This window comes from Lepidochelys olivacea (genome assembly GCF_965140295.1).
Source record: "Lepidochelys olivacea isolate rLepOli2 genome assembly, chromosome: 9".
NCBI classification, from domain to species: Eukaryota; Metazoa; Chordata; order Testudines; family Cheloniidae; genus Lepidochelys; species Lepidochelys olivacea.
Genome location: NC_140419.1, coordinates 57,450,681 through 57,476,442, shown reverse-complemented (window position 1 = coordinate 57,476,442; position 25,762 = coordinate 57,450,681). Strand labels below are relative to the sequence as shown.

The window sequence follows — 25,762 nt, the reverse complement described above, 5'->3', positions numbered from 1 at the left end:
ATTGGTAGATCTCAAAGCACTTTCCTAAGGACGTCAGCATTATCACCCCCATTTTACAGTTAGGTAAACTGAGGCACAGAGCAGGGAAGTAACTTGGCCAAGGTCACCCAGCAGGCAAGTGGCAGGATAAAACCCAGGTCTGCTGAGTCACACTCCAGTGTGCTCTCCCCTAGGCCATACTGCCTTTAGGGGCAAAGGATGTTAACTCTCATGGGGGATGAGACAGAGACTGGAAGGCAGGCTCTTGGAGGGTAAAAGAAGGATCAGACTCTTCTGTTTTAAAATACACGGAGCTTGATTCTTCTCACCTTTACCATAGGTGAAAATGAGGATTTCAAACAGTGTAAAGGAGATTGGAGTCAGGCAGACAGACTGGTAAATGGTTCAGTCTCCATATGGATCCTGTTACTGATTTGGGATCCAAACTGAATTGATTTATTGTAAAGGCATCATATCTGTTCTCCTTGTACATTATATGTAATTAATGCTGCTCAGGATAAGCCATGCCCTAAGTGAAGCCTAATGATACGTTCTCTGCTGTTGTAGCGAATGAGCAGAGTGCCCGTTTGATAATTAAACAAATGTGATCATGATAAACCCACAACCACTGGTGGTGGATTTTCCTTGTGCACCAAGAGCTCAATCCAGGGAATCGGACACAAAACCCCCTTTGCTTTCTGAACTGCTGCTTTTTAAAAAACACGCACATGCTCACAAGCATGGCACAAACAGACACAAGGAGCGTGGGAACTGCACCTTCACTGGACAGATGAAATCTTAATGCTGTTATTACTCTGGTCTTTGCAGCTACCCTTCCAACACCACGAAATCATATTCAGTTTCTCCCAAGGAGTGGATAAAGGGTTAGGTGGAAGTCATCAAGGCACCCCAAAAATGGAAGAAGTGTGGAAATGTAAGAAGTTTAGAGAAAAGGGATGAAAGCTGAAAAATTATCATCTTCTATACTTTCTGCAGTATGCATCCGATGAAGTGAGCTGTAGCTCACGAAAGCTTATGCTCAAATAAATTGGTTAGTCTCTAAGGTGCCACAAGTACTCCTTTTCTTTTTGCGAATACAGACTAACATGGCTGTTACTCTGAAACCCATCAGATTTCAAACCCTGCAGGTGGTTGGGGGTGCTTTGATCTGGGGGATTTGTGCAGACTCAGATCTTGAAGTGAATTTGAGGCTGTGGAGATTTCTAAGGGTGAGAATGAAAGTGTGGTGGGGACTGCCGACCTGAGAAAATTTCGGGAAACCCCTTTCTTTTTCTGGATCCGTGGCAGGTCTGAATGGAGCGAAATGCAAGCTGGACTGAACCTTATAGTGTTTATTAGAGAAATTACACAGTCTACTTCAGATTCGTCATAAAAAAAATAAAACCGCTTTCAACAGGGGCATTAAACATAAACGAACAATATATACATGTCCATTCCGTACTCCAGCAGCTGCAGGGGCTAGTTCATTTCCTCCTCTCTTTGGGCCCTGTATTCCTTTATGCTTGCCTGCAAATGAGATCAAATGACCAATGTCAATGCTGTATGTTTGATGAATTAAAATACAGCCACACCCTTGTCCACGCCTGAGGAGCTTTGAGAGGCTCTCTGGTTCTGAACTTACTGTCCTGGGCAGAATAAAACATGAAAAGGGCAACATTTTAATGTGGCTGAGGCTCCTCCTTGAAAAGACCGAAGGGTGGGGAGGGTAACTGATGAGCTTTAGGCAGTGATGAGCTGCCAAAAGCTGAAGAACCAGTTCCTTCAGTCGCTCTGGGTGTTCGGCAGCACTTCGATGGCAGGGCCTTCAGTCACTCTGGGTCTTTGGCGGCACTGAAGGACAGGCCGCCGAAGTGCCACCGAAGATCCGGGTGAGTAAAAATTAAAAAGGGATTCTCAGGGGAGCCTCCCCAGCCGAGAGCTCAGGTGGGCCGGACAGGACGGTCCCGCAGGCTGGATGTGGCCCGCAGGCCGGAGTTTGCCCACCCCTTTAACAACCGGTTCTAAACCAGCTTCAAAATTTAACAACTGGTTCGTGCAAACCGGTGCGAACCGGCTCCAGCTCACCACTGGCTTTAGGTGCTCTGAGAAATGGTTGCGTTTTATTTCTGATCATAACCTTGGATCACTGTAAGGGAGGTGAGGCAGCGCCCCCAGGAGTAGCCCCCAGATCAGCCTGCCTAGAGACACAGATGCTTTACAGATTACAGCAGCATGTTTGAAAGAGAACAAATTCAGAGCCCATTTTTGCCCCCATTGAGGTCCCTGCCACTGCATCGGGCCATTCCTTCAAAGAGCACAGGTCCACATTCGTTAGGGTTGGGGGGAGCAGATTATTGATCCCAAATTTATTCTGCAGCATCCAGGTTCCATATGCACCACTCACACCCAAGCCACCCTTCACACTGGCATTCTTACGCCCCTGCCACACCAAATTGTCTCTATGATGCACTAGCTGCTCTCTACCACAAGCAGGATTACTGAGCCTCAGTTGGCTTTCCAAATCCTATCCCCCTGGTATGGTAGAAAAAACATCTCTTCCAAGATGACGGTGAAACCCCTTGGATATGGAATGCAGATTTGTGCATTCTCTGCTCTTTACTCTACACTGCAGTAAAATGTAACAAACAGGGTGAAATAGCAATATTTTGCATTTACCTTGTATAGCAACTTTCATCTGAGGCTCCCAAAGCACTCTACAAACACTGCTTGCTTCTCAGAACCCCCCTTTCAGAGGCAGGTGAAGTGTCACTTTAGAGATGGGGAAACCGAGTCACACAGAGGAGAAGTGACTTCCCCAAGGTCACACAGCGATTCAGTGTCAAAGCTGGTCAGAGAGCCCAAGTCTGCTGACTCCCAGTTCCACTTCTCTAACTACTACAACTGTCTGCATCCAAATATGTGCAGATCTTGCAAGAGGAGTGAGGAGGGGATCAGTTAGATAACGGCTGCAGCCATGGACATGTTAGTACCTCTGTCAGTCAATCAGTGCAGCCAGCTATTTCTCTCCTTTGCCGACCACAGAGAGGATCCCAGAGTCATTTTACCATGAAGCAGTGACCTCACCTCAAACTTGCTGAGCACGTGCTGGCAGACATCCACCAGTTCTGTCAGTCCTCTCCGGAATGGCTCAATGGCCAGGAGCCCCCCTTCAGAAAAGGAGAAGCATTCGCATAAAGTGTGGCTGGCTCCACACTTCCCCTCCCCTCCCCCTTCCCCTCCTAGCCCAGCTCAGTAGTGACCAACCATCATACACCTCTTTGGCGGCTCCTGTGATAAGGTGAGGATCTTAGGCCAGCGTTCACATCATGCTCCCTCCCACTCTCATCAGCAGTCTGAGAAGAGCATACAAGGGCCATGGAGGCTTGAACTGGTGTCTCAGAGACCCAAGTCCAGGCTGAAGCCCTTTGGCAGGGGACAGCGTAGGGGAAGGTTGCCCTGCAGTTTGTGCTGTGGACAGACTTAAGGCTCCACTCTCTGGGGCCAGCAATCCAGCACTTTGCAGCACTGCTAAATTCTTCAAAAAATTAAAAAGCCATCTAGCACAACTTGGCCATTTCCAGTGGCTCTGCTCTTCTATGCAACCAACACTCAAGGCCACAGGAGAGGGGACCTGTGAGCTGGGAACCAAGTTAGACGCTTGGGCTGGGTTTTTCAAACTATTCAGAGCGTCAGATGCTGTGGGACAATTGTGAGATAGGCATGGAAATGGAGCAGATCTTTGGCCTTGCTCTTGCAACGGCAGATGCAGTCCCAGGCAAGTCCTGCAGGCTGCCCTTTGGTGTGGGCATCAGGATAGGATCGGGGGAATGCGGAGTACAGCATCCAGAGGGCACCCTGCTGCATAGAGCACTTGCGGTGCTATTCACCCCAGGAATTAGCAATATCTGGCCATCGAGTTGTATAACAGACTGGATCTGTTGTTTAGTGTATAATGTAACAAGCTTTGGGTGAAGATCTAACGCAAAGGGGGCATCCGGGAGCTAACCAGGGGGTGATGCCTGGTGGGATGCCCAGTGCTGAGTGAGGCTTTGGGACCACAACTCCCCAAGCTTGCTGATTACTACAGAGGCCACATCTGGGCTCTGCACTGGGGGATGACAGAGACCAGCTCTATCACTGCTACTCAAGATGCACTGATCATGGATGGTGATAGCAACTGCCCAGTAGAATGGTGGAACGAAGGACATGCAGAGGGAGGGAGGGGGCTGGCTGATCCATGGTTTCAGGGCCTGTCATGGCAAGGGACAGCTGTCCAAGGAAGCCCAGCTGCATTCCTACCTCTGGTCTGGATCCGGAAGTTGATTTTGCTTTCAGATGGGTGTGTGATGCTGTAACCACAAAACTCCACTTCAGAGCTACAAGGAGAGACAGAAGCAGGAAGCACAAATGGGCTCTCAAAATCAGCAGCAAGCCAACTGCAGACACTCTCATGTGTAGGGAACCTCTGAAGCAAGCAGACCTGCACTGCGTGATGGTCCCACATGTTTCAAAAGCAATCACTTCCCATCACCCACAGCTCCCTGAGACAGACATGCAGAGGGGAAGGTGTACTTCTGCGGGGTGGGCTGGATCCTGAAGTGGATGGGGTACGGAGCAAGATAAACATCCCCTGCCTCTTCTATGTTGTGGATGGATTTCACGGCTGCCCAGACCCAAACCTGGGACCAGTCGAGTGGTTGCCCTGGCTTTAGCAGTTGAAAGGAAGCACGGCCTAAAGGTTACAGCACTGGTTTGCTGATGGTGATTTATCATGAGCAGCTTACAAGACTATCACAATTTGTCCTTTAAAATTATCAAATGAAAACCCCCCTCCATGAATACTTCTAGAGCTGGAACTCATGACAAGAAGTTCCTCATAAATATTCACTACTGGATAGTTTGGATAGGGTCATGTAGGTCATGAGATACTATTCTTTTGACTGCATAAGCATACGAATCAGGCTCCCAGTGCGGATATTTGTGTTTGCAAGTTCAAAATGAGATTCTCTAATTCTCACTTGAACACTGACTGTTTCCACTCCCAGGCCTGACAGTAAACTTGTTCCCAAAGGGGCAGATATGCAGTCAAAGTGCATTTGTTTAAAGAACCCAAGTAGGGAGATTTGTCATATTCACCCAGCTTCAGGAGTGCCAGAGGTGCTAGATCAGAAGTCAAGGGACAAGAAACATAGCCCTAAGGTGGTACCAGTTATAACAGGGACTCAACTTACTTTTTCATGATCATGTAACGGAGGGAGTTGCCGAGTGTGTGGTCCTCATCATGTAACACAAATGTGACACAGTTTCCATCTGTCCCATCTGCCTGGACCTGCCAGACACAGGAAAGCAAGAGGAGCACAAAAATTATATCTCCAGATGATTTAAGTTCCTCCTGAAGTAACTAAGGCCAGGCCTATACTAGAAAAATGACTCAGTTCTGATGACTGGTGTCAGCAACAGACTCACCCACCCATGGTCTGACTGTAAGCATAGACCTGGACAACTAGGTTCATCATTGTTCATCTATGTTCATCACTGTGTTAGAAAACAGTGGTTGAGACTTGCCAAGAGCTTGTTTTTGGAGAAATGCCACAGCTGGAGTATGGGCCCACCACATAAATCTGGAGGGAAAAAAATATAAAGCCAGAGCCTTCCTCTTAGAACCCAGGGATTTCTCGGCTGCCAGATAGACGAAGGCTAGATATACTGCATGATAGAAAAGTTAGGAATTATTATTATATATACAGTCAAAGGATTAGTATTATCCTAGGTTCTGATCCTTCCATTTCTTGCACACCCAAAGGTCGCAGCCTTCCAACGGAATTTTGGGAGCATGAGTACAAGATTCCACCCTCAACGACCTTTAATACCAAGCCATTCTCGGATCTCTTTCACCGGGAGTCACATTCCAGACTCAACAATAACTATCTGAGTCTGTGGAAACTGGCACCTTGAGTGTAACAAGACTGTGCTTTTTTTCACTCAAGAGAGGGGGGAAATAGTCCCAGCATCTATTGCTGCTGGACGAGTTGTAGGGATACCAGCCGGGATCCATTGTGGGGAGAAAAAGGAGAATATCTAGGAATAATGGGTGAAATAAAAAGCAATAAGCAGTGAGGTGAGATGACAGGAAAAGCTTCCTAAAGGAAAAAGTTTGTTGAAAGGAGTCAGGCCAAGTCTACACTTACAAGCGTACAGCGGCACAGCTGCACCAATACCATTGTGCCACTGTCAGAGCGCTCGTGTAGCCACGTTATGCCGATGGGAGAGACCTCTCTCATCAACAACAAGCAGCAGAAGCTATGGTGGTGGGAGAGCTGGCGGCCACTTCTGGGACCACACTGAGCCAGGGTAGTCAGGGAGCCTGCCTTAGCCCCAGGCCCTGCTTGCGCCACTGACTAGACTTTTAACTTTTACAACAGGCTACATAAAAAGCACTAGCAAAGTCAGTACAAACTGAAATTTCATACAGACAATGACTTGTTTATACTGCTCTATACACTATACACTGAAATGTAAGTACAATATTTATATTCCAATTGATACTTTTATAATTATATGGTAGAAATGAGAAAGTAAGCAATTTTTCAGTAACAGTGTGCTGTGACACTTTTGTATTTTTATGTCTAATTTTGTAAGCAAGCAGTTTTTAAGTCATCACCTTGGTTTTCTCTGCATTGATTTCCATGCCATATTTTGCAGAGGTTTCATCCAATTGTTTCACAAGGTTGGCAAGTTCATCTTCACTGCCTGCCAGGCCATCAATGTCGTCAGCGAACCAAGATTTGAGATTGTTCGCCCCTCAATGCTGACTGTGCATATGTGATCTTCTAGGGTATCAGTCATTATAAGCTCCAAGTAGATGTTGAACAGTGTGGGTGAAAGAAGGCAGCCTTGGTGCAAAACCACTCTCCTATTGTGCCATTGACGAGAACTGCACGGCTGGCCTTGGCATACAGTTGTTTAATGGTAAGAATAAGCTTGCGACCAACATTGTACTTCTTCATAGTTGCCCAGAGAGCTTCGTGCCGTACTCTGTCAAATGCCTTCTTGAAGTCAACAAAGACATGGTAGATGTCCTGCTGGTGTTGTAAGTACTTCTCACATAGAACATGAAGGTTGAAAATCGGTTCTGTGGTACTTGTTCCAGCACAAAAGCCAGCCTGTTCTTCAGCAATGATATTCTCCGCTTGTGGCTTCAATCTGTTCAATATGACTTTCAACAACACTTTGCTGGGATGGCTAACTAAGCTTATGGTCCAGTAATTTTGACACAATTGCAGGTTGCCTTTCTTTGGCAGAGTGATGATTAGTGACTGTGTCCATGTGAAGGGCCACTCACCGGTCTGCCGGATCTTGCTGCAGATCTATTGACAACATCCCAGCCGAAATTATGAAATTCGGAGGAGCACATCTATTACTATTTGTCCTCCGAATTTCATCAATTCGGCTGGGATGTTGTCAATACCTGTAGCCTTTCTGTTCTTGAGTGATTTCACAGCTGTCTCCACTTAGAATCATAGAATCATAGAATATCAGGGTTGGAAGGGACCCCAGAAGGTCATCTAGTCCAACCCCCTGCTCAAAGCAGGACCAATTCCCAGTTAAATCATCCCAGCCAGGGCTTTGTCAAGCCTGACCTTAAAAACCTCTAAGGAAGGAGATTCTACCACCTCCCTAGGTAACGCATTCCAGTGTTTCACCACCCTCTTAGTGAAAAAGTTTTTCCTAATATCCAATCTAAACCTCCCCCACTGCAACTTGAGACCATTACTCCTCGTTCTGTCATCTGCTACCATTGAGAACAGTCTAGAGCCATCCTCTTTGGAACCCCCTTTCAGGTAGTTGAAAGCAGCTATCAAATCCCCCCTCATTCTTCTCTTCTGCAGGCTAAACAATCCCAGCTCCCTCAGCCTCTCCTCATAAGTCATGTGTTCCAGTCCCCTAATCATTTTTGTTGCCCTTCGCTGGACTCTCTCCAATTTATCCACATCCTTCTTGAAGTGTGGGGCCCAAAACTGGACACAGTACTCCAGATGAGGCCTCACCAATGTCGAATAGAGGGGGACGATCACGTCCCTCGATCTGCTCGCTATGCCCCTACTTATACATCCCAAAATGCCATTGGCCTTCTTGGCAACAAGGGCACACTGCTGACTCATATCCAGCTTCTCGTCCACTGTCACCCCTAGGTCCTTTTCCGCAGAACTGCTGCCTAGCCATTCGGTCCCTAGTCTGTAGCTGTGCATTGGGTTCTTCCGTCCTAAGTGCAGGACCCTGCACTTATCCTTATTGAACCTCATCAGATTCCTTTTGGCCCAATCCTCCAATATGTCTAGGTCCTTCTGTATCCTATCCCTCCCCTCCAGCGTATCTACCACTCCTCCCAGTTTAGTATCATCCGCAAATTTGCTGAGAGTGCAATCCACACCATCCTCCAGATCATTTATGAAGATATTGAACAAAACCGGCCCCAGGACCGACCCCTGGGGCACTCCACTTGATACCGGCTGCCAACTAGATATGGAGCCATTGATCACTACCCGTTGAGCCCGACAATCTAGCCAGCTTTCTACCCACCTTATAGTGCATTCATCCAGCCCATACTTCCTTAACTTGCTGACAAGAATACTGTGGGAGACCGTGTCAAAAGCTTTGCTAAAGTCAAGAAACAATACATCCACTGCTTTCCCTTCATCCACAGAACCAGTAATCTCATCATAAAAGGCGATTAGATTAGTCAGGCATGACCTTCCCTTGGTGAATCCATGCTGGCTGTTCCTGATCACTTTCCTCTCATGCAAGTGCTTCAGGATTGATTCTTTGAGGACCTGCTCCATGATTTTTCCAGGGACTGAGGTGAGGCTGACTGACCTGTAGTTCCCAGGATCTTCCTTCTTCCCTTTTTTAAAGATTGGCACTACATTAGCCTTTTTCCAGTCATCCGGGACTTCCCCGGTTCGCCACGAGTTTTCAAAGATAATGGCCAGTGGCTCTGCAATCACAGCCGCCAATTCCTTCAGCACTCTCGGATGCAACTCGTCCGGCCCCATGGACTTGTGCACGTCCAGCTTTTCTAAATAGTCCCTAACCGCCTCTATCTCCACAGAGGGCTGGCCATCTCTTCCGCATTTTGTGATGCCCAGCGCAGCAGTCTGGGAGCTGACCTTGTTAGTGAAAACAGAGGCAAAAAAAGCATTGAGTACATTAGCTTTTTCCACATCCTCTGTCACTAGGTTGCCTCCCTCATTCAGTAAGGGGCCCACACATTCCTTGGCTTTCTTCTTGTTGCCAACATACCTGAAGAAACCCTTCTTGTTACTCTTGACATCTCTGGCTAGCTGCAGCTCCAGGTGCGATTTGGCCCTCCTGATAACATTCCTACATGCCCGAGCAATATTTTTATACTCTTCCCTGGTCATATGTCCAACCTTCCACTTCTTGTAAGCTTCTTTTTTATGTTTAAGATCCGCTAGGATTTCACCATTAAGCCAAGTTGGTCGCCTGCCATATTTACTATTCTTTCGACTCATCGGGATGGTTTGTCCCTGTAACCTCAACAGGGATTCCTTGAAATACAGCCAGCTCTCCTGGACTCCTTTCCCCTTCAAGTTAGTCCCCCAGGGGATCCTGGCCATCCGTTCCCTGAGGGAGTCGAAGTCTGCTTTCCTGAAGTCCAGGGTCCATATCCTGCTGCTTACCTTTGTTCCCTGCGTCAGGATCCTGAACTCAACCAACTCATGGTCACTGCCTCCCAGATTCCCATCCACTTTTGCTTCCCCCACTAATTCTACCCGGTTTGTGAGCAGCAGGTCAAGAAAAGCACCCCCCCTAGTTGGCTCCTCTAGCACTTGCGCCAGGAAATTGTCCCCTACGCTTTCCAAAAACTTCCTGGATTGTCTATGCACCGCTGTATTGCTCTCCCAGCAGATATCAGGAAAATTAAAGTCACCCATGAGAATCAGGGCATGCGATCTAGTAGCTTCCGTGAGCTGCCGGAAGAAAGCCTCATCCACCTCATCCCCCTGGTCCGGTGGTCTATAGCAGACTCCCACCACTACATCACTCTTGTTGCACACGCTTCTAAACTTAATCCAGAGACACTCAGGTTTTTCTGCAGTTTCGTACCGGAGCTCTGAGCCGTCATACTGCTCCCTTACATACAGTGCTACTCCCCCACCTTTTCTGCCCTGCCTGTCCTTCCTGAACAGTTTATAACCATCCATGACAGTACTCCAGTCATATGAGTTATCCCACCAAGTCTCTGTTATTCCGATCACGTCATAGTTCCTTGACATCACCAGGACCTCCAGTTCTCCCTGCTTGTTTCCAAGGCTTTGTGCATTTGTATATAAGCACTTGAGATAACCTGTTGATCGCCCCTCATTGCCAGTATGAGGCAGGAGCCCTCCCCTCACAGACATTCCTGCCTGTGCTTCCTCCCGGTATCCCGCTTTCCCACTTACCTCAGGGCTTTGGTCTCCTTCCCCCGGTGAACCTAGTTTAAAGCCCTCCTCACTAGGTTAGCCAGCCTGCTGGCAAAGATGCTCTTCCCTCTCTTCGTAAGATGGAGCCCGTCTCTACCCAGCACTCCTCCTTCATGGAACACCATCCCATGGTCAAAGAAACCAAAGCCTTCTCTCCGACACCATCTGCGTAGCCATTCGTTGACTTCCACGATTCGACGCTCCCTACCTAGGCCTTTTCCTTCCACGGGGAGGATGGACGAGAACACCACTTGCGCCTCCAACTCCTTTATTCTTCTTCCTAGAGCCACATAGTCCGCAGTGATCCGCTCAAGGTCATTCTTGGCAGTATCATTGGTGCCCACGTGGAGAAGCAGGAAGGGGTAGCGATCCGAGGGCTTGATGAGTCTCGGCAGTCTCTCCGTCACATCACGAATCTTAGCCCCTGGCAAGCAGCAGACTTCTCGGTTTTCCCGGTCAGGGCGGCAGATAGATGACTCAGTCCCCCGGAGGAGAGAGTCCCCGACCACCACCACCCGCCTTCTCCTCTTGGGGGTGGTGGTCGTGGAACCCCCAACCTCAGGACAGCGCATCTCATGCCTTCCAACCAGCGGAGTCTCCTTCTGCTTTCTCACCCCAGACATATCATCTGGTCCACTCTCCGCAACGATACCTGTGGAGAGAACATGAAAGCGGTTAGTTACCTGTGTCTGTGTTACTGGAACCCGGACATTCCGCTTACCTCTTCTGGAGGTCACATGTTGCCAAGCTTCTTCACTGGTCTCTTGGCTCCTCTGTGCAACCTGCTCTATATCTGTAGAGCTTTGTGCCCCTAGAAGCCTATCCTGAGTTTCGTCCAGGAAATCCTCAGTTTCCCATATGCAACGCAGGGTTGTTATCTGTTGCTCCAGACCTTCAATCTTCTCTTCCAATATGGAGACCAGCTTGCACTTTGTACAGACAAAGTCGCTTCTGTCCAGTCCCAGGCACTTCACTTCCAGTCCCACTTCTTCACTTAGAATTGGAAAGTCATCCTCCTCTGTTGAATCTGGGCTGTCTAAGCTGATGACAAAAAACGTGATGGGATCAGCTCACCTATCACTGTCAGTGGACTAGAGCTGGAGACAGTGAAATAGTTCAAGTATTTGGGGGCAATCATCACTGATGAAGGATCCAAGGCAGAAATTCGGGCAAGAACTACACAAACCACAGCAGCAGTGGCAAAGCTAAAGCCAATTTGGAGGAATAAGAACATCTTCCTGGAATCCAAACTGAAACTGCTGCATGCATTGGTCACCTCCATTTTTCTGTATGCATGCAAGACACGGACCCTGACGGAAAATACAGGTAGTAGAGATGAGATACTTCCATAAAATCCTGGGCATCTCCTACTTCGACCACGTCACTAATGAAGAGATCTGCAACATCATCACCCAATGCGCTGAGTCATATGAAGACCTCCTGATGACCGTGAAGAAGTGCAAGCTGAAGTGGTACAGCCATGTAACAAGATCATCTGGCCTACCCAAGATCATCCTCCAAAGGACAGTACAGCAGAAGAGAGGAAGAGGTAGACAGAAGAAGAGATGGATTAACAACATAAAAGAGTGGACAGGAATGGACTTTGCAGAGACTCAAGCACTGACACACAATCATCAGGGGTGGAGACATTTGGTTCATTGCTCATCAATGATAGTGCCCCAACGACCAATGCGGTTATGGGAGTGATGATGATGAGTTTTTAAGTGAAGTGAAACTTGGGGGTACACAAGACAAATCAGACTCCTAAAAGGGGTACAGTTGTCTGGAAAGGTTGAGAGCCACTGCTCTAGGTGAAATCCTACCCTATTGAAATGAATGTGAATTTCACCAGTGACTTCAATAGGATCAAGATATCACTCCAGTAATACCACCACCTAGCTCTTACCTAGCGTTTTCATCAGCAGATCTCAAAGTGTTTTTCAAAGCAGGTCAGTATCATTATCACCATTATATATGGGGAAACCGAGGCACAGGGCAGTGACATGACTTGTCCAAGGAGTCAGAGTGAGCCAGTGGCAGAGCTGGGTCTCCCAGGTCCCCGTTCAGTGCTCTATTCACGAGGCCACACTGCCTCCGTGTCTGTCACGGAGATCAAGTCAGCACTAGGAGTTAAAAAAACAGCAGTTCCATTTTAAAATCCTGTTTGTCCAGCATTTAGATTAGCTCTTGATATCTGGTCTTAGCTGAAGGGTCTCAGGCTGGGAGAACATCTTGATAATTCTGTGGCTAAGGCATTAGATCCGGGTTCAGTGCCAAGCTTTGCTCCAGACTCCTTGTCTGACACTGGGCAAATAATTTAACCCTCTGGGCCTCAGTTCCCTGTTGGTGACATGCTGCTTTTCTCTCCCATCCCATTGTGAGCTCTTTGGGACAGGATCTCACTCTGTGCCCACGACATTGGGGCCCTGATCTTGGTTGGGCCATCTAAGCCCTTCTTCTGCCTGTCAGGCCCCACATTGGTTTCCTTCAACTTCTCAGGAAAGAGCAGGTTGAGGGGTGCGTGCAATAGGCTGATGAAGGAGGTGGTTATTTACAGGGGTGGGGTCACGAAGGGTGGTTTAAACGGGCTCATACGCCCTGAGAGAGGGGAGAGCAGGCAAGTGGGATTTTCTTCTTTAGTCTGATGCCATTTTAATGGCTACCCAAGGAGCTTGGAGCTATGGAAAGATGCTTCTGAGCCTCAATAGACACTAAAGACATCAGTAAATACTTCCTTGCAGACTAGCAAAATAACAACCAGCTCTGGGAACAAACAGGAAGGAGGTGGGTCTAATGTGTGTGGGAGGGGACTGGGAGTTAGTTCACTTGAGTTCTGTTCTCAGCAATGCCACGATCTCACTGAGTGGCATAGGGAAAGTCCCTCATTTCTTGTCTTCTTACTCCCATGGAAATTTTGCCAATGACCACTGTGGGGGAAGGACTTATTCCTTAACCTCTCTCTCTGCACCTCATTTTCCCCATGTGTAGAATTGGGGATGATATTTACCTACCCCACCAAAGGGTTGTGAGGCTTAATTTATTAAAGTGCTTTGAGATCCTAACATGAAAGGGGCTGTAGAAATACAAAGAATTATAACGTTAATATAATTATTGTGCCGCATGTAATCTACAGGGATTGCTGGGGCTTTCTGGAGCCAGTCCTTGAATTCTCTAGCAGATCTTGGTAACCCTCCTCATTCTCTGAAATCACTGTCCATGTTCTTTTAAAACTCTGAGCAAATTCCTTGCAGTGTCTGTGCCTGTGCAAAGATGAATGTAACTGCTGAGGGTGTTGCCATGTGATGAGAAGTGAATGGAATTGTGAACTTTCTGTAGCATTTGAGGAACTGGCTGTGGGCAGAAGGTGAAGAGATGAGGGCTTTGTATAGCTCTGGCTACACATTCAACCTTGAGACCTCACTCCAGTTCTGAGAGAAGAAATGGCTGGGACTGACTGGTCAAATCTGACTATGCAGAAGCTATACTTAGCCCAGGGAGAGGTCAGAAGCTCAGCAGCATTCTGATGGCTGGCAGATTATTTAGATGCTCTGCTGGTTTGGGAGGGAATCCCAATCCCAAACCTGTCCTGTTGGAGCTTTTAGTAATTGGTGTATTGGCAGGAGTCTGACAGACTATATCAGGAGGATTCTGGATCCACTGCTGCGTCATGTCTCTAGGGGCCTGATCCTGCACAGTGTGGCACACCCTCAAGGGTCAATATGTCACAGGATCAGGCCCCCTATGCCCAAATACATGCACATGTGGATTTGTATGTTTATCAATAAGGCTACAATTTAGTCATGGGTATTTTTAATAAAATTCATGGACAGGTCACGGGCAAAAAACAAAAATTCACAGCCTGTGACCTGTACATGACTTGTACTATAAATACCTCTGACTAAATCTTAGTTGGGGGGCCCCCTGGAAGAGTCCTGCTCTGCGGGACCCCTGGGGGTGCTGCTGCAGGCCCCAAGAGACCGTTACTCTGGGGGTGCCCCCAGGGACCACCCCCAGACTGCTGCCAGAGGCCACTGAGCTGTGGCTGCTCCTGCTGCCCTGGGACCACTGCTCAGGAGGTCCCTGGGGCCAGCTGCACCAGCTGCTGCTCGGGCAGTCCCTGGGGCCAGCCACCCGGGGCTGCCCGAGCAGCAGCCATTGCAGCTGGCCCCAGGGCAACTCCAGCAGCGACCAGTGCAGCTGGCTGCAAGGCCACCCAAGCGGCTAGCTGCAGAGCCACTCCAGCGGCTAGCTGCAGAGCCACTCCAGCGGCGGCCAGTGTGGCTGTCCCCTGGGCCACCTGGCACCCGTGGTTAGCCATATTGACCACTGCAGAATCACAGAGTTCACGGAAAAGAGGGCTGTGTGGCCTAGTGCAGTGCATCACAGGAGACGCACAGGGCAGACTTCTTAAAGGAGATTGAGAAGGCAACAAACCACACAGCAGACTACAGTGCATTTAGCTTTTCCATCTGTCTAGTGCACTCTGAGAATCCGGTGCACTGATCTGATGGATGACAGCCTATGCAACCACAGAGAACATGCTGTGCCAGACCAGTCTGGTTCCCGGAGACTTGATTTTTCCCTCCTATTTCGCACAGAGATCTCTTTGATACATTTCCGGATCTCCATAGGGATGGAAGGTTTGCCATAGATGATCAGACCACTGGTCCTCCAGCAGTGGCTGTTATCTGATGCTTCAGAGAAGGCAAACAGCATCCCTCCAGTAAAACACCACTTGTGTCATGCTGTATACATAGGGAGGGTTCTGACATGGTCCTGCAGTAATCAGTTTGTGCCCAGAGGCATGAAATTGGATGTCTCTATGTATTTCTAATGTGCCCATCACTGTGGTATGTAGGTGTCAAATTATCCATCCCATTTGAAAATTGTTCTCCATTATCTGACCTGAAAGCCCGATCCCCTTCCTGGTGTAGGGAATTCCACCTGGTGTGCAGCAATATTTTATTTTTCTACATTTACTTGCCATTCATTTCATCTGGTGGCCCCTTGTTCTCAAATTATGGAAAAACAGGAAAAAAAGAAGAACTGATCTGTTTTAATGGCAGCTTTCCTAATCGGAAATACACAATCAATCAAATTGCCTCTAGATCCCCAAAGATGTTTCTAAGTGGAGTAATTATTCCAGAAAAAAAGTTGCTTTTATTCCGGAAGAGTATCTACACAGGGGAGTTATATTGGCATGGCTATAAAAGAACAAAAAGAAAAGGAGGACTTGTGGCACCTTACAGACTACCAAATTTATTTGAGCATAGGGCTTTCGTAAGCTACAGCTCACTTCATCGGATGCATTCAGTGGATGAAGTGAGCTGTAGCTCACGAAAGCTTATGCTCAAATAAATTTGTTAGTCTCTAAGGTGCCACAAGTCCTCCTTTTCTTTTTGCGAATACAGACTAACACGGCTGCTACTCTGAAACCTATAAAAGAACAGTTATTCTGCTAAAGCTATGCTGGTCAATTTCCCTGCATAGACAACCCCTTAGAGATGGGAAAGACCCACAAAATTATCCAGGATATCCATACCCAGGGCAGGCTGTAGATCCTGGTCCTGACAGACCATATCTCAGATATTTATTTGCCTCTTCCAGCTAAGCAATCCTAATAGCTGTAATCCCATATCATATAAAAGATCTTTCTGCTTAGAGGGGCTGTAAATTATTTAACCTTGTAAGTGGTACCCACATACTGCAGTGATGGCTACATTAGTGCTGCACATAGAGGGACTAGATTAGCTAGACAGGGTGGTGGCTAGTTTATATTTGGGACACTGGTTTTTATTCATGTTCAATGGGCAATCAGAAGGGTCAATTTATACACAAATTGTTTTGTATGCAAGTACAGGTGGTAACTGATTAGGGACCCCGGTGCAAGTCTGTCCCTAAATTCCCTGACATCTCTTATATCAAGCAACCCATTTCAGTCCCCTTTCTCTTTTACTGTGTATGGGTCTGTACACTATGGGACATTTCTAGATCAAAGTGTCTGGTTTGCTGTCTAGAGGCCTGATCCTTCTACCCTTTTCCACAATGTGTCAATGGAAGTAGTCATGGTTACTTATGAGGAGATATGCATGATTGGGCATTTTGTTGGAACAATAACTGACCATATTTACATGGTTCCTTTTTAAAACAGGCAATAAATAATAGATACTACTAACAACAATCCATTTGTTTCCCCTGTGCAGCCCCCTCCATTCTCAATAGCCCCTTCCCCATTGATTGGTTGGTTGGCTGGCAACTGGAGACTCTGGAGGAGCTGTCCAGAGAGTAATAATTTACATCGTCTTGGACTGCTGGACAAACAAGTTCCTTTCAAGCTAGTAAGTGATACAAATCCAGCTATGGTGAACTGTGGTGCCATCTAGTGCATTGGCTGAGAGAGAAAAAAAGTACAAGGAACCTGGTGAAGGAAACAAAAGACGGTGAGGTAATATCGTTTATTGGGCTGACTTCTGTTTGTGAAAGATACAAGCTTTCAAGCTAACACAGAGCTCTCCATCAGGTGAAAGCCTGAAGAAGAGCTCTGTATACGCTCAAAAGCTTGTCTCTTTCCACCAACAGAAGTTGGTCCAATAAAAGATATTACCTCACCCACTTTGTCTTGCTAATAACAGGACCAACATGGCTACAACAGCACTGAATCAACTGATGAAGGAAAGGCAGACATAAGAAAAAAGTTTGGGTTCATGGATAGAAAGGCCAGTCTGAAACTCTCACTACAGAGCTGAATAATCTTGCCAATGTGTCGGTTTAAAGGGTGGGAAATCTCTACCACAGAAAGATCTTGCAGCTAACAAAATGATTATCTGAGACTCCTTGGTCCTCATTCCAAAAAATCCCTTTGAAAAATAGGGCCAGTTTTAGAAAATATTGACCCTAGCTTCTAACCTAGCTCCATCTAACATAGCACAGACTTTGCTGTTTATATTCCCTGTGGGACAATCTCAGTGAGCTCAAAACACAGGGCAACACAATGAAATGCTTCAAGAAATTAAAGCAGCAGGCACCTTCTTGGATCTCACTCTTCCATCCATTTCTGAAAATGCCACTTTTGTCTCCTCTCAATTTCTCCCTCCCTCTGCTGTTGGCTTGGGTTTTAACTTGGTACCTGTGTCATTTAGCTCCATGAAAGATATTATACAAAATAAAGTGGTGTCACATCCTGTGGTGCTGACAAGCATTAGATAGGGCTACTGATGTTTCTCTAAAGTTCAGGTGTGAAATCTGAACCCAAAAACATCCTCCACCACCTTGTGACAAACACCCTAAACAGCTATGTTCCTAGGTTCGAGAATTCTCTGTGCATACATCCCACACTCCTGCCTGGGGAGGAAGGAAGCCCGCCACAGAATTAGTACTTACTAGGGCTGTCGATTAATCGCAGCTAACGCACGCGATTAACTCAAAAAATTATTCGTGATTAAAAAAATTAATTGCGATTGCAGTTTTAATTGCACTGTTAAACAAAAGAATACCAATTGAAATTTATTAAATATTTTGATTTTTGTACAATTTCATATATATTGCATTCAGTGTTATAATTGAAATCAAAGTGTGTATTTCTTATTATAAATATTTGCACTGTAAAAATGATAAACAAAAGAAATAGTATTTTTCAATTCACCTCATACAAGTACTGTAGTGCAATCGCTGTCGTGAAAATGCAACTTACAAATGTAGATTTTTTTGTTACATAACTGCACTCAAAAACAAAACAATGTAAAACTTCAGAGCCTACAAGACCACTCAGTCATACTTCTTGTTCAGCCAATCACTCAGACGAACAGATTTGTTTACATTTGCAGGAGTTAATGCTGCCCATTTCTTGTTTACACTGTCACCAGAAAGTGAGAACAGGCATTTGCTTGACACTTTTGCAGCTGGCATTGGAAGGTATTTACGAACCAGGTACGCTAAACAGAAATCTTAAAAGAGTAACACTCTGATGCGTAAACTACAGAACCTGAACCACCAAAAAAGAAAAACAACCTTGAGCTTGTGGCATCAGACTCAGATAATGAAAATGAACATGCATTGGTCTGTACTGCTTTGGACTGTTATCGAGCAGAACCTGTCATCAGCACGGATCCATGTCTCCTGGAATGGTGGTTGAAGCATGAAGGAACATATGAATCATGAGTGCATCTGCATGTAAATACCTTGCGACGCCGGCTACAACAGTGCCATGTGAATACCCGTTCCCACTTTCAGGAGACATTGTAAACAAGAAATGGGCAGCATTATCTCCTGCAAATGTAAACTAACTTGTTCGTCTGAGCATTTGGATGAACAAGAAGTAGGACTGAGTGGACTTGCAACCTCTAACATTTTACATTGTTTTATTTTTGAATGCAGGCTTTTTTGTACATAATTCTACATTTGTAAGTTCAACTTTCATGATAAAGAGATTGCACTACAGTACTTGTATTAGGCAAATTGAAAAATACTTTTTCTTTTGTTTTTTTACAGTGTAAATACTTGTAATAAAAAAATATAAAGGACTGTACATTTTGTATTCTGTGTTGTAATTGAAATCAATATATTTGAAAATGTAAAAAACATCCAAAAATATTTAAATAAATGTATTCTATTATTTTTTTTAATCACATGATTAATCACGATTCATTTTTTTTAATTGCTTGACAGCCCTAGTACTTACCCCTTCTATCTATCTCAGGCACCATACGGACCTTTCACTGCAGCATCTGAGCACCTTACAGTCTTGAATATAGTTATGCTCCTAACGCCCTGGGAAGTAGGGCAGCGCTATTATCCTTATTGTACAGATGCGGAATTGTGGTCCAGAGAGACTAAGCAACTGGCCCAAGGTCACACAGGGAGTCTGTAAAAGAGCAGGGAACTGAACCTAGCTCGCCCAAGTCCTAGGCTGGTGCCCTAACCACCATCCTTCCTCAGACATCCCTTAGACTTCACAGCCCACCTGCCATGTAGATGGTCCACTGGATTCAAGCTCTGTATCTCAAGAGAGGGCAAGTGAAGGGGCAAATAATGGCTGCTTGCCATACCACTACCCACCCTCAAATAAAACCAATCCAAGGCTTCACCCAGGACACAACTTCATACTGACCATATCTCTGTTCAGCCTGACCTGGTTCCCTGCCTGCTCTGTGAAACAATGAGAGCAGCAGGGGAGCTCTGGCACCACAAATCCTGAAGAAGCCACACTGCCATGGAGCAGGGCTGTGGAGATGGCAGAAGGGAGTGACTTCTGTGCCAATGCCTGCGGTCTCCAGCAGCTCTCCTATAACCTATACGGTCATCAGGGACCCATGGATTTTTGGAGATGGGGACCTCCTGCCGCTTCTGTGAATCCCTGATAGAAAGATTTCTTGTCCGATGTGTGATTGACCCTTGCAGGAAAACACTGAGCCCATAGTAATTCACTGCTACGCAAGGGACACAATTTTGTCTGCTAAGCAAACTAATCGCCCAGCTATTCCACTGCTGGGCTAGACTGATTATAAAATAATATGCCATACGCCATGCAGCTGGGGTTTCACATACAACTTTCAGTTCGGGCACAATATCCCATTTTTAGAGAACTGTTTAATCTAATGTATTGGGTTTTGGTCAATTGAACCCTCCCTATGAAGGCCTATGCCCTTAATCCTGGTCCCAACTCCCAGTGATATCAATGCCAAAACTCCCCATTCTTTTCAGTGTCATTAGATTCCTAGATTCCAAGGCCAGAAGGGACCATTGTGATCATCTAGTCTCATCTCCAGTATAACATAGACCAGAGAACTGCACCACAATAATCCCTAGAGCAGAGCTTTCAGAAAAACATCCAATCAAAATTGTCAGTGATGAAGAATCCATCACAACCCTTGGTTGTTCCAATGGTTAATTATTCTCACTGTTAAAAATGTATGCTTTATTTCCAGTCTGAAATTGTCTATTTTTGACATCCAGCCATTATATCATGCTATACCTTTCTCTGGCCAGGTCTACACAACAAACTTACATCAGTGTAACTACGTCACTCAGGGTTGTGAAAACAGTGTGTAGACAGCACTTTGTCAACAGGAGGGCTTCTCCTGTCGACATAGTGAGCTACTGCCTCTTACAGAGGTGGCTTAACTACACTGATGGGAGAAGCTCTCCTGTCAGATAGTAGTGTCTTCACTGAAGCGCTACAGCGGCATTGGTGCAGCTGTGCTGCTTCAGCATTTTAAGTGTAGACCTGCCCTTGGATAGATGGGAGAGCCCATTATTAAATAACTTTCTCTTTGTTAAGCTATATAGATCAAGCACCTTGTGTCTATCACTGTAAAGCAGGTTTTCTAATCCTTTAATCATTCACATGGCTCTTCTCTGAACTCCCTCCAATTTATCAACCTCCTTCTTGACTCCCTTGTCTCCAAACCACACTGCAAATCAAGCATAAACAACACATCTGCTTATCTTCTTTGTTACCAACAGCCAGTACTTAGAACTACATTATAGAAAGGAGGTTTGCAGCATTAATTGTAATGGAGACTCAAGCTGAATGTGGAGAGATGAAAACTCTGAATGGGATTGGCTGAAGATCAGTAACTGGTTGGTGGTGCCTCTACTGCTCTGTAGCTATGCCACATCTTATCTTCTTCTGAAGGATACACTTGCTTTCTGGCCTCAGTTGCAGGGCACATTTAAGGTCATTTTTAACAGAGCGGTGGGCTGTGGAGGTGAAAGGTCCTAGCAAAACCAGAAGTGTGGCCTTACACTTAAGGAGACTTGAGATCTTATTACTACTGAACATTTATATTGCAGTAGCACTTAGCTTTGACCAAGTTGAGATCCATGGTGCTAGATACTGTACAAATATATTGTGACTGATAATCCGGGCCCTGCTCATCAAAGGGATTTAGGCACCTAATTCCCAATGGGAAATCAATTGGAGTTAGGTGCCTAAATAGCTTTGGGGATCTGTGCCTTACAGGCGAGATAGTGATGAGACAACTAAGTAGGTGGGGGAAGGGGGGGGGGGGACAGCGTTTCCAACTGTCTAGAATCACAAGTGTTTTTCTTAAAGCCCCAGCTTGTAGATTCACATGATTTTGTGAGAACCTATTTTCATTTTAAAAGAAAAGTCAAGTTTTCTAGTGCTCATGGCGGTAGAGAAAGCTTGAAAACATGAGCCCCAAAAGGCTCAAAACCCAGAAAGAAAATAAAAAGAACCCACATTTACTAGATTTTAAAATCGTATGATTTTGGGGAGGAGCTCGACTCATTATGTTTGAAGGGTTGAGGGTGGCAGTACTGGGGTGTGGAGGCTGGGGGGACACAAATAAAACAGCATTTTTGCACAGATCTGGGTGTGAGTCCCAGTTCTGCCCCCAGACTCCCTGAGGCAATCATCATCCACCCCAGTGCCTCCCCAGCCGCCATCTGCAGAACAGAGACAACGCGTCTTCTCTCTCTGAATCCAGGAACGTAGGTGAGCTCTCAGATATTCCAGCCACGGGAGCCAGATAAAGATCGAGGTAGGCAGAAAACAGGACCACCCATGAAAGCAGTCCCAGGCTCATTGCAGCTGAGGGATTTGGGAACAGCATACCCTGTGGCCTGAGGGCTACAAGGGGAAGCAGTAGGTCACCACATGGCTCTTCTGCCACAAGCCTGAGCCCCCCCAGCCTGCCTCCCTAGTACTCTTATCGTTCAGCCAGGGAACACAGCAGGACAGGGAGAACCAGGGAGGCCTGGCCTCCCAGACACTCACCATCTCAAGCAGCGGCTTCCTCTCCGCCCCTTCAGCCATTGCTGCCTGGAAGGAATTTCCTCCCTCCTCCGACTCTGCTAAGGGATTCTGGGAGTTGTAGTCCAACCCTAGTGAAGTGAGCAAACAAGGAAGATTTTGGTGTGCTCTGAAATCACTTTCCCGGCATTGCCAGATTGGAGTCTCTCTATATTTGTTGTGTTTCTTAAAGCCCGCAGCTCCTGGGGTCCCGTGATTGCCTGGGATTTCAGCTTTCAGTGTTTTTAAGTAAGTTTCTAGCCCTCTGTTGAAGAGAAAAGATTGGAAATGTGACCTGAGTGTTGCCTAAAGGTTCAAAACCCACTAATGTGGTAATAAAAATGAGTCAAGGCCCCTAAAATCATGAGATTGGCTTCAAAAATCAGTTGGGTTTATTTTTGTTTGCTTTCTGGTGCTGGTACATGTATGGTTCATGCTTTTGAGTTCTTCTGTGCAGCCAAGAAGGCCAGACATTTACCTTTCTTTAAAATGAAAGTTGAAATTGTCCAGAAATAATCGGATTCCATAACTAAGGTGCTCACATAGCCACCAAATATTGTGCCACACTCACAGTAAAATTGCAAGGAGTGGCAATATTGAAAACCAGAAGTCAAATAAAAAGGTCTCCAAATGTACTATTAAAAAACAAACAAAGCAAAACAAAAAACGCTTGTGATTTTTAAGTCAGTCTCATAATTTGGAGGGGCCTGGCTCAAATTTGAACACTTAGGGTTGGTGATGCTGCTCTTGTGGCAAGTTAATTCCACTGAGAGGCATTCATAGTAGATGCCAAGGGCCTGTATGACATTGGCTGCCTGGGAGAGATGCAGTGAGAGCAGGATTAGGAAATGAAGATATGTAAAATATAAAGGGTGACTTATTTTTAAAGGACAATATCTCAACAAGCTATGTCCTTGGCACCTAACCATGTATCTGCATCACAGAGCATATGTCCTGAGTATGACTGATGCTGAAATATGGAGCAAACTGTGTCTGACCCTGCCCTGTGAGGAAACAGATGAGATGCTACAGGATCACGACTGGTCAACACCAAAACAACCCAAGCCTGGGTTTTGAATCTCAAACATCCTGTGAAGTCCTGTTCTGAGTGGATAGATGGTATATCTCTAAGGCTATGTCATGGGTATTTTTAGTAAAAGTAATGAACAAGTTAGGGCAATAAACAAAAAGTCATAGCCCGTGACCTGTCCATGACTTTTACTGAAAGTAAACTTTGTAACTAAATCTTAGGTGCTGGGGTGGGGGCCCTCTAGCGGACGCTGCTGCTCTGAGGGGTACTCCGAGAGTCGCTTCGAACTAGAATCTGAATGTGATTTGCGGCAGCGGGTCTGGGGAGGCCCCAGGAGGACACGGGCTGGGCAGTCTGAGCCAGCCGGGGGAAGCTGTCCCTTACCCCTCGGCTGCTCGCTGCCGCTCTGGGCTCTCGGCGGCGCCTCTCACAAAGAGCCGGGCACGCTCACCATAGAACTACAATACCCAGCAGGCAGCAGGTGTTTCCCAACGTGCAGCGCGGCTCGGGCGGAAGCGGCCCGCTCCCCGCGCTGGTGACTACATTTCCCGTGAGTCGGGAGCGTTCCCGGCGGAAGTGCACGTGCTCGCCGAACGGAGGGGAAAGCGACTGGGGCCGGCAGGTAAACAGCGCGCCGGGCTGGGGACTCCTCGCCTGGAAAGCGAGGCCGCGGGTGCAGGTGAGAGGGGGCGGGGCGGGAGTTGGGGGAAGGGGCAAGAAGAGGGGGTGGGGCAGGAGGAAGGAATCTGGGGGACAGGAGGAGGCTGCGGGGTGTGGGTCTGGGGAATGGGTTTGGGGGACAGAAGGGGGAGGGGTAGGATTGGGGGGCAGGAGGAGAAGAGGTGCGGGCAATAAAGCAGAAGAAAGGTGGAAGGGGCCCTGGGGGCAGATGGAAGTAAGGGTAGGACTGGGGGGACAGGAGGAGGCCGTTGGGGTCGGGAGTAGGACAGGAGGAGCAATAAAGCAGCAGGAGGAGGGGTTGTGGGGCTGGGCCCAAGTGGGGACTAGAGGCAGGAGGAGGGAGTGTGCGGGGACAGGTAGAAGGAGTGGGAGTTACCACCCAAGGAGAGTGCTAATGCTCAGAGGCTGAGCCAGGGGCTTTCCACCGAAAGGATGTGGAAGACTTACCATGCAGTAACATTTGTTGCTAGTTTCTGTGGAATCAAGGAGGCGTGGGGTGTCCAAGTTGGTGGCTGTTGTGTGTACACTTGTGGGGTATTGCCAGGAAGCTTCACCCAGAGAGACATTGCAGCCTTCCTGATTTGTCTCACTAACAACACCTGAAGTTGCTGACTGGAAGGACTCTAAACATCTCATTTAACCTTCCCTGTTGGTGCTGTTTGTTCTGTAGTTTGTCTTTATCTTGTTTACTTATTGCATTTCTCTTCTGCTGGGCAAGCTTGTTGGTTTCACTTTCAGATTCTGGTGTATGGGTGAATGCTACCTTTCCGAGCTTGTAAACTCCTCAAAAGGGTTTTTAACGCCAGTCCTCAAAACAGTCCTAATATTCTGCTTGTACAAATCTAAATATTTTGGCATAAACTGACAGTTGAGGGGGTGGGAAAGAAAACAAATATTACTCAATAATTACAAAAAGGAAAACTAAGTTTGCTGGGTTTTCCCCTGTTCTGGCTAGGTGCTCGCATTGAGTGATGTGTTCTGGTTTTAGCTCATAGGGGGATGCTGGAAGTGGAAACTAGAAGACTGTGGAAGTCTGCTAGCTTGTGACTTTGCATGTAGGCTTTTATGTGAACATAAGAATGGCCCTACTTGATCAGACCAAAGGTCCATCTAGCCCAGTATCCTGTCTTCCAACAGTGGCCAGTGCCAGGTGCCCCAGAGGGAATGAACAGAACAGGTAATCATCAGGTGATCCATCCCCTGTCACTCATTCCCAGCTTCTGGCAAACAGAGGCTAGGGACGCCATTGATGGACCTATCCTCCATGAATTTATCTAGTTCTTTTTTTATCCCTGTCATGGTCTTGGCCTTCACAACATCCTCTGGCAAGGAGTTCTACAGGTTGACTGTGCATTGTAAGAAGAAATACTTCCTTTTATTTGTTTTAAACCTGCTGCCTATTAATTTCATTTGCAAAAGGAGTTGGAGAGGTAGAATGAAGGCTGACTTTGATGGGAGGCTAGTCAATGAACTTGATGGAATTTGTAAGGAAAGTTTGTTTTATTTTTGTTTTGTTTTTTCCCCTTCAGACTATGGTTGGTAAGTTCTTATCTCTCAGCAGTAATTAAACACTAAAAAGGGGACACAGAGTGAGAGAATGATCAACCTTGGATTTAGTAAAAGCAAGGTTTTACAGAACTCAAAAACAGTAGCAACGTATCAGTGACACAACAAAAATTTCAGTGGAAAATCTCTTGGCTTGTATTTAAATAGCCTGAACTATGGAAGACTGTGTCAGTGCATGGGAACCTGAGTATGAAATTGACTAGGTATGCAAAGTGCAGCAGGCCAGTTTATTTTAGTTAATCTCTGGAACTAAATGTCACTATA

At 46.5% G+C, this 25,762-nt stretch overlaps 2 protein-coding genes across 5 annotated transcripts in view; one reads left to right on the top strand and one right to left on the bottom strand.

Moving 5' to 3' along the window:
- Window positions 1-1,316: 1,316 nt before the first annotated feature.
- Window positions 1,317-24,407, bottom strand: LOC311526817 (DNA-directed RNA polymerases I and III subunit RPAC2-like). The gene is made up of 6 exons (XM_084640265.1): window positions 24,380-24,407; window positions 22,207-22,313; window positions 5,211-5,308; window positions 4,279-4,355; window positions 3,064-3,146; window positions 1,317-1,506 (listed from the first exon to the last, which is right to left on the bottom strand). Exons 1-6 carry the CDS (start codon window positions 24,390-24,392, stop codon window positions 1,459-1,461), a joined length of 426 nt encoding a protein of 141 aa, XP_084496391.1. The 5' UTR covers window positions 24,393-24,407; the 3' UTR covers window positions 1,317-1,458.
- Window positions 23,784-25,762, top strand: part of VAMP7 (vesicle associated membrane protein 7) — a 49,920-nt gene continuing 47,941 nt past the window's right edge. Inside the window, exon 1 of one of the 4 annotated variants that reach the window (XM_084640261.1) lies at window positions 23,784-23,873. The gene's annotated coding sequence lies outside the window, so the exon portion shown is untranslated. Of the gene's footprint in view, window positions 23,931-25,762 lie in introns of all 4 variants that reach the window. The other 3 variants (XM_084640260.1, XM_084640263.1, XM_084640264.1) reach the window with 3 other exon arrangements.

What these genes read in the sequence shown, in the direction of transcription:
- LOC311526817 (XM_084640265.1), bottom strand. An exon ending in GGAAGCCGCTGCTTGAGATG is followed by an intron (nt 5,309 to 22,206) that starts GTGAGTGTCTGG and finishes TGTGTCTGGCAG; the next exon opens with GTCCAGGCAGATGGGACAGA. An exon ending in CGTTACATGATCATGAAAAA is followed by an intron (nt 4,356 to 5,210) that starts GTAAGTTGAGTC and finishes CTCTCCTTGTAG; the next exon opens with CTCTGAAGTGGAGTTTTGTG.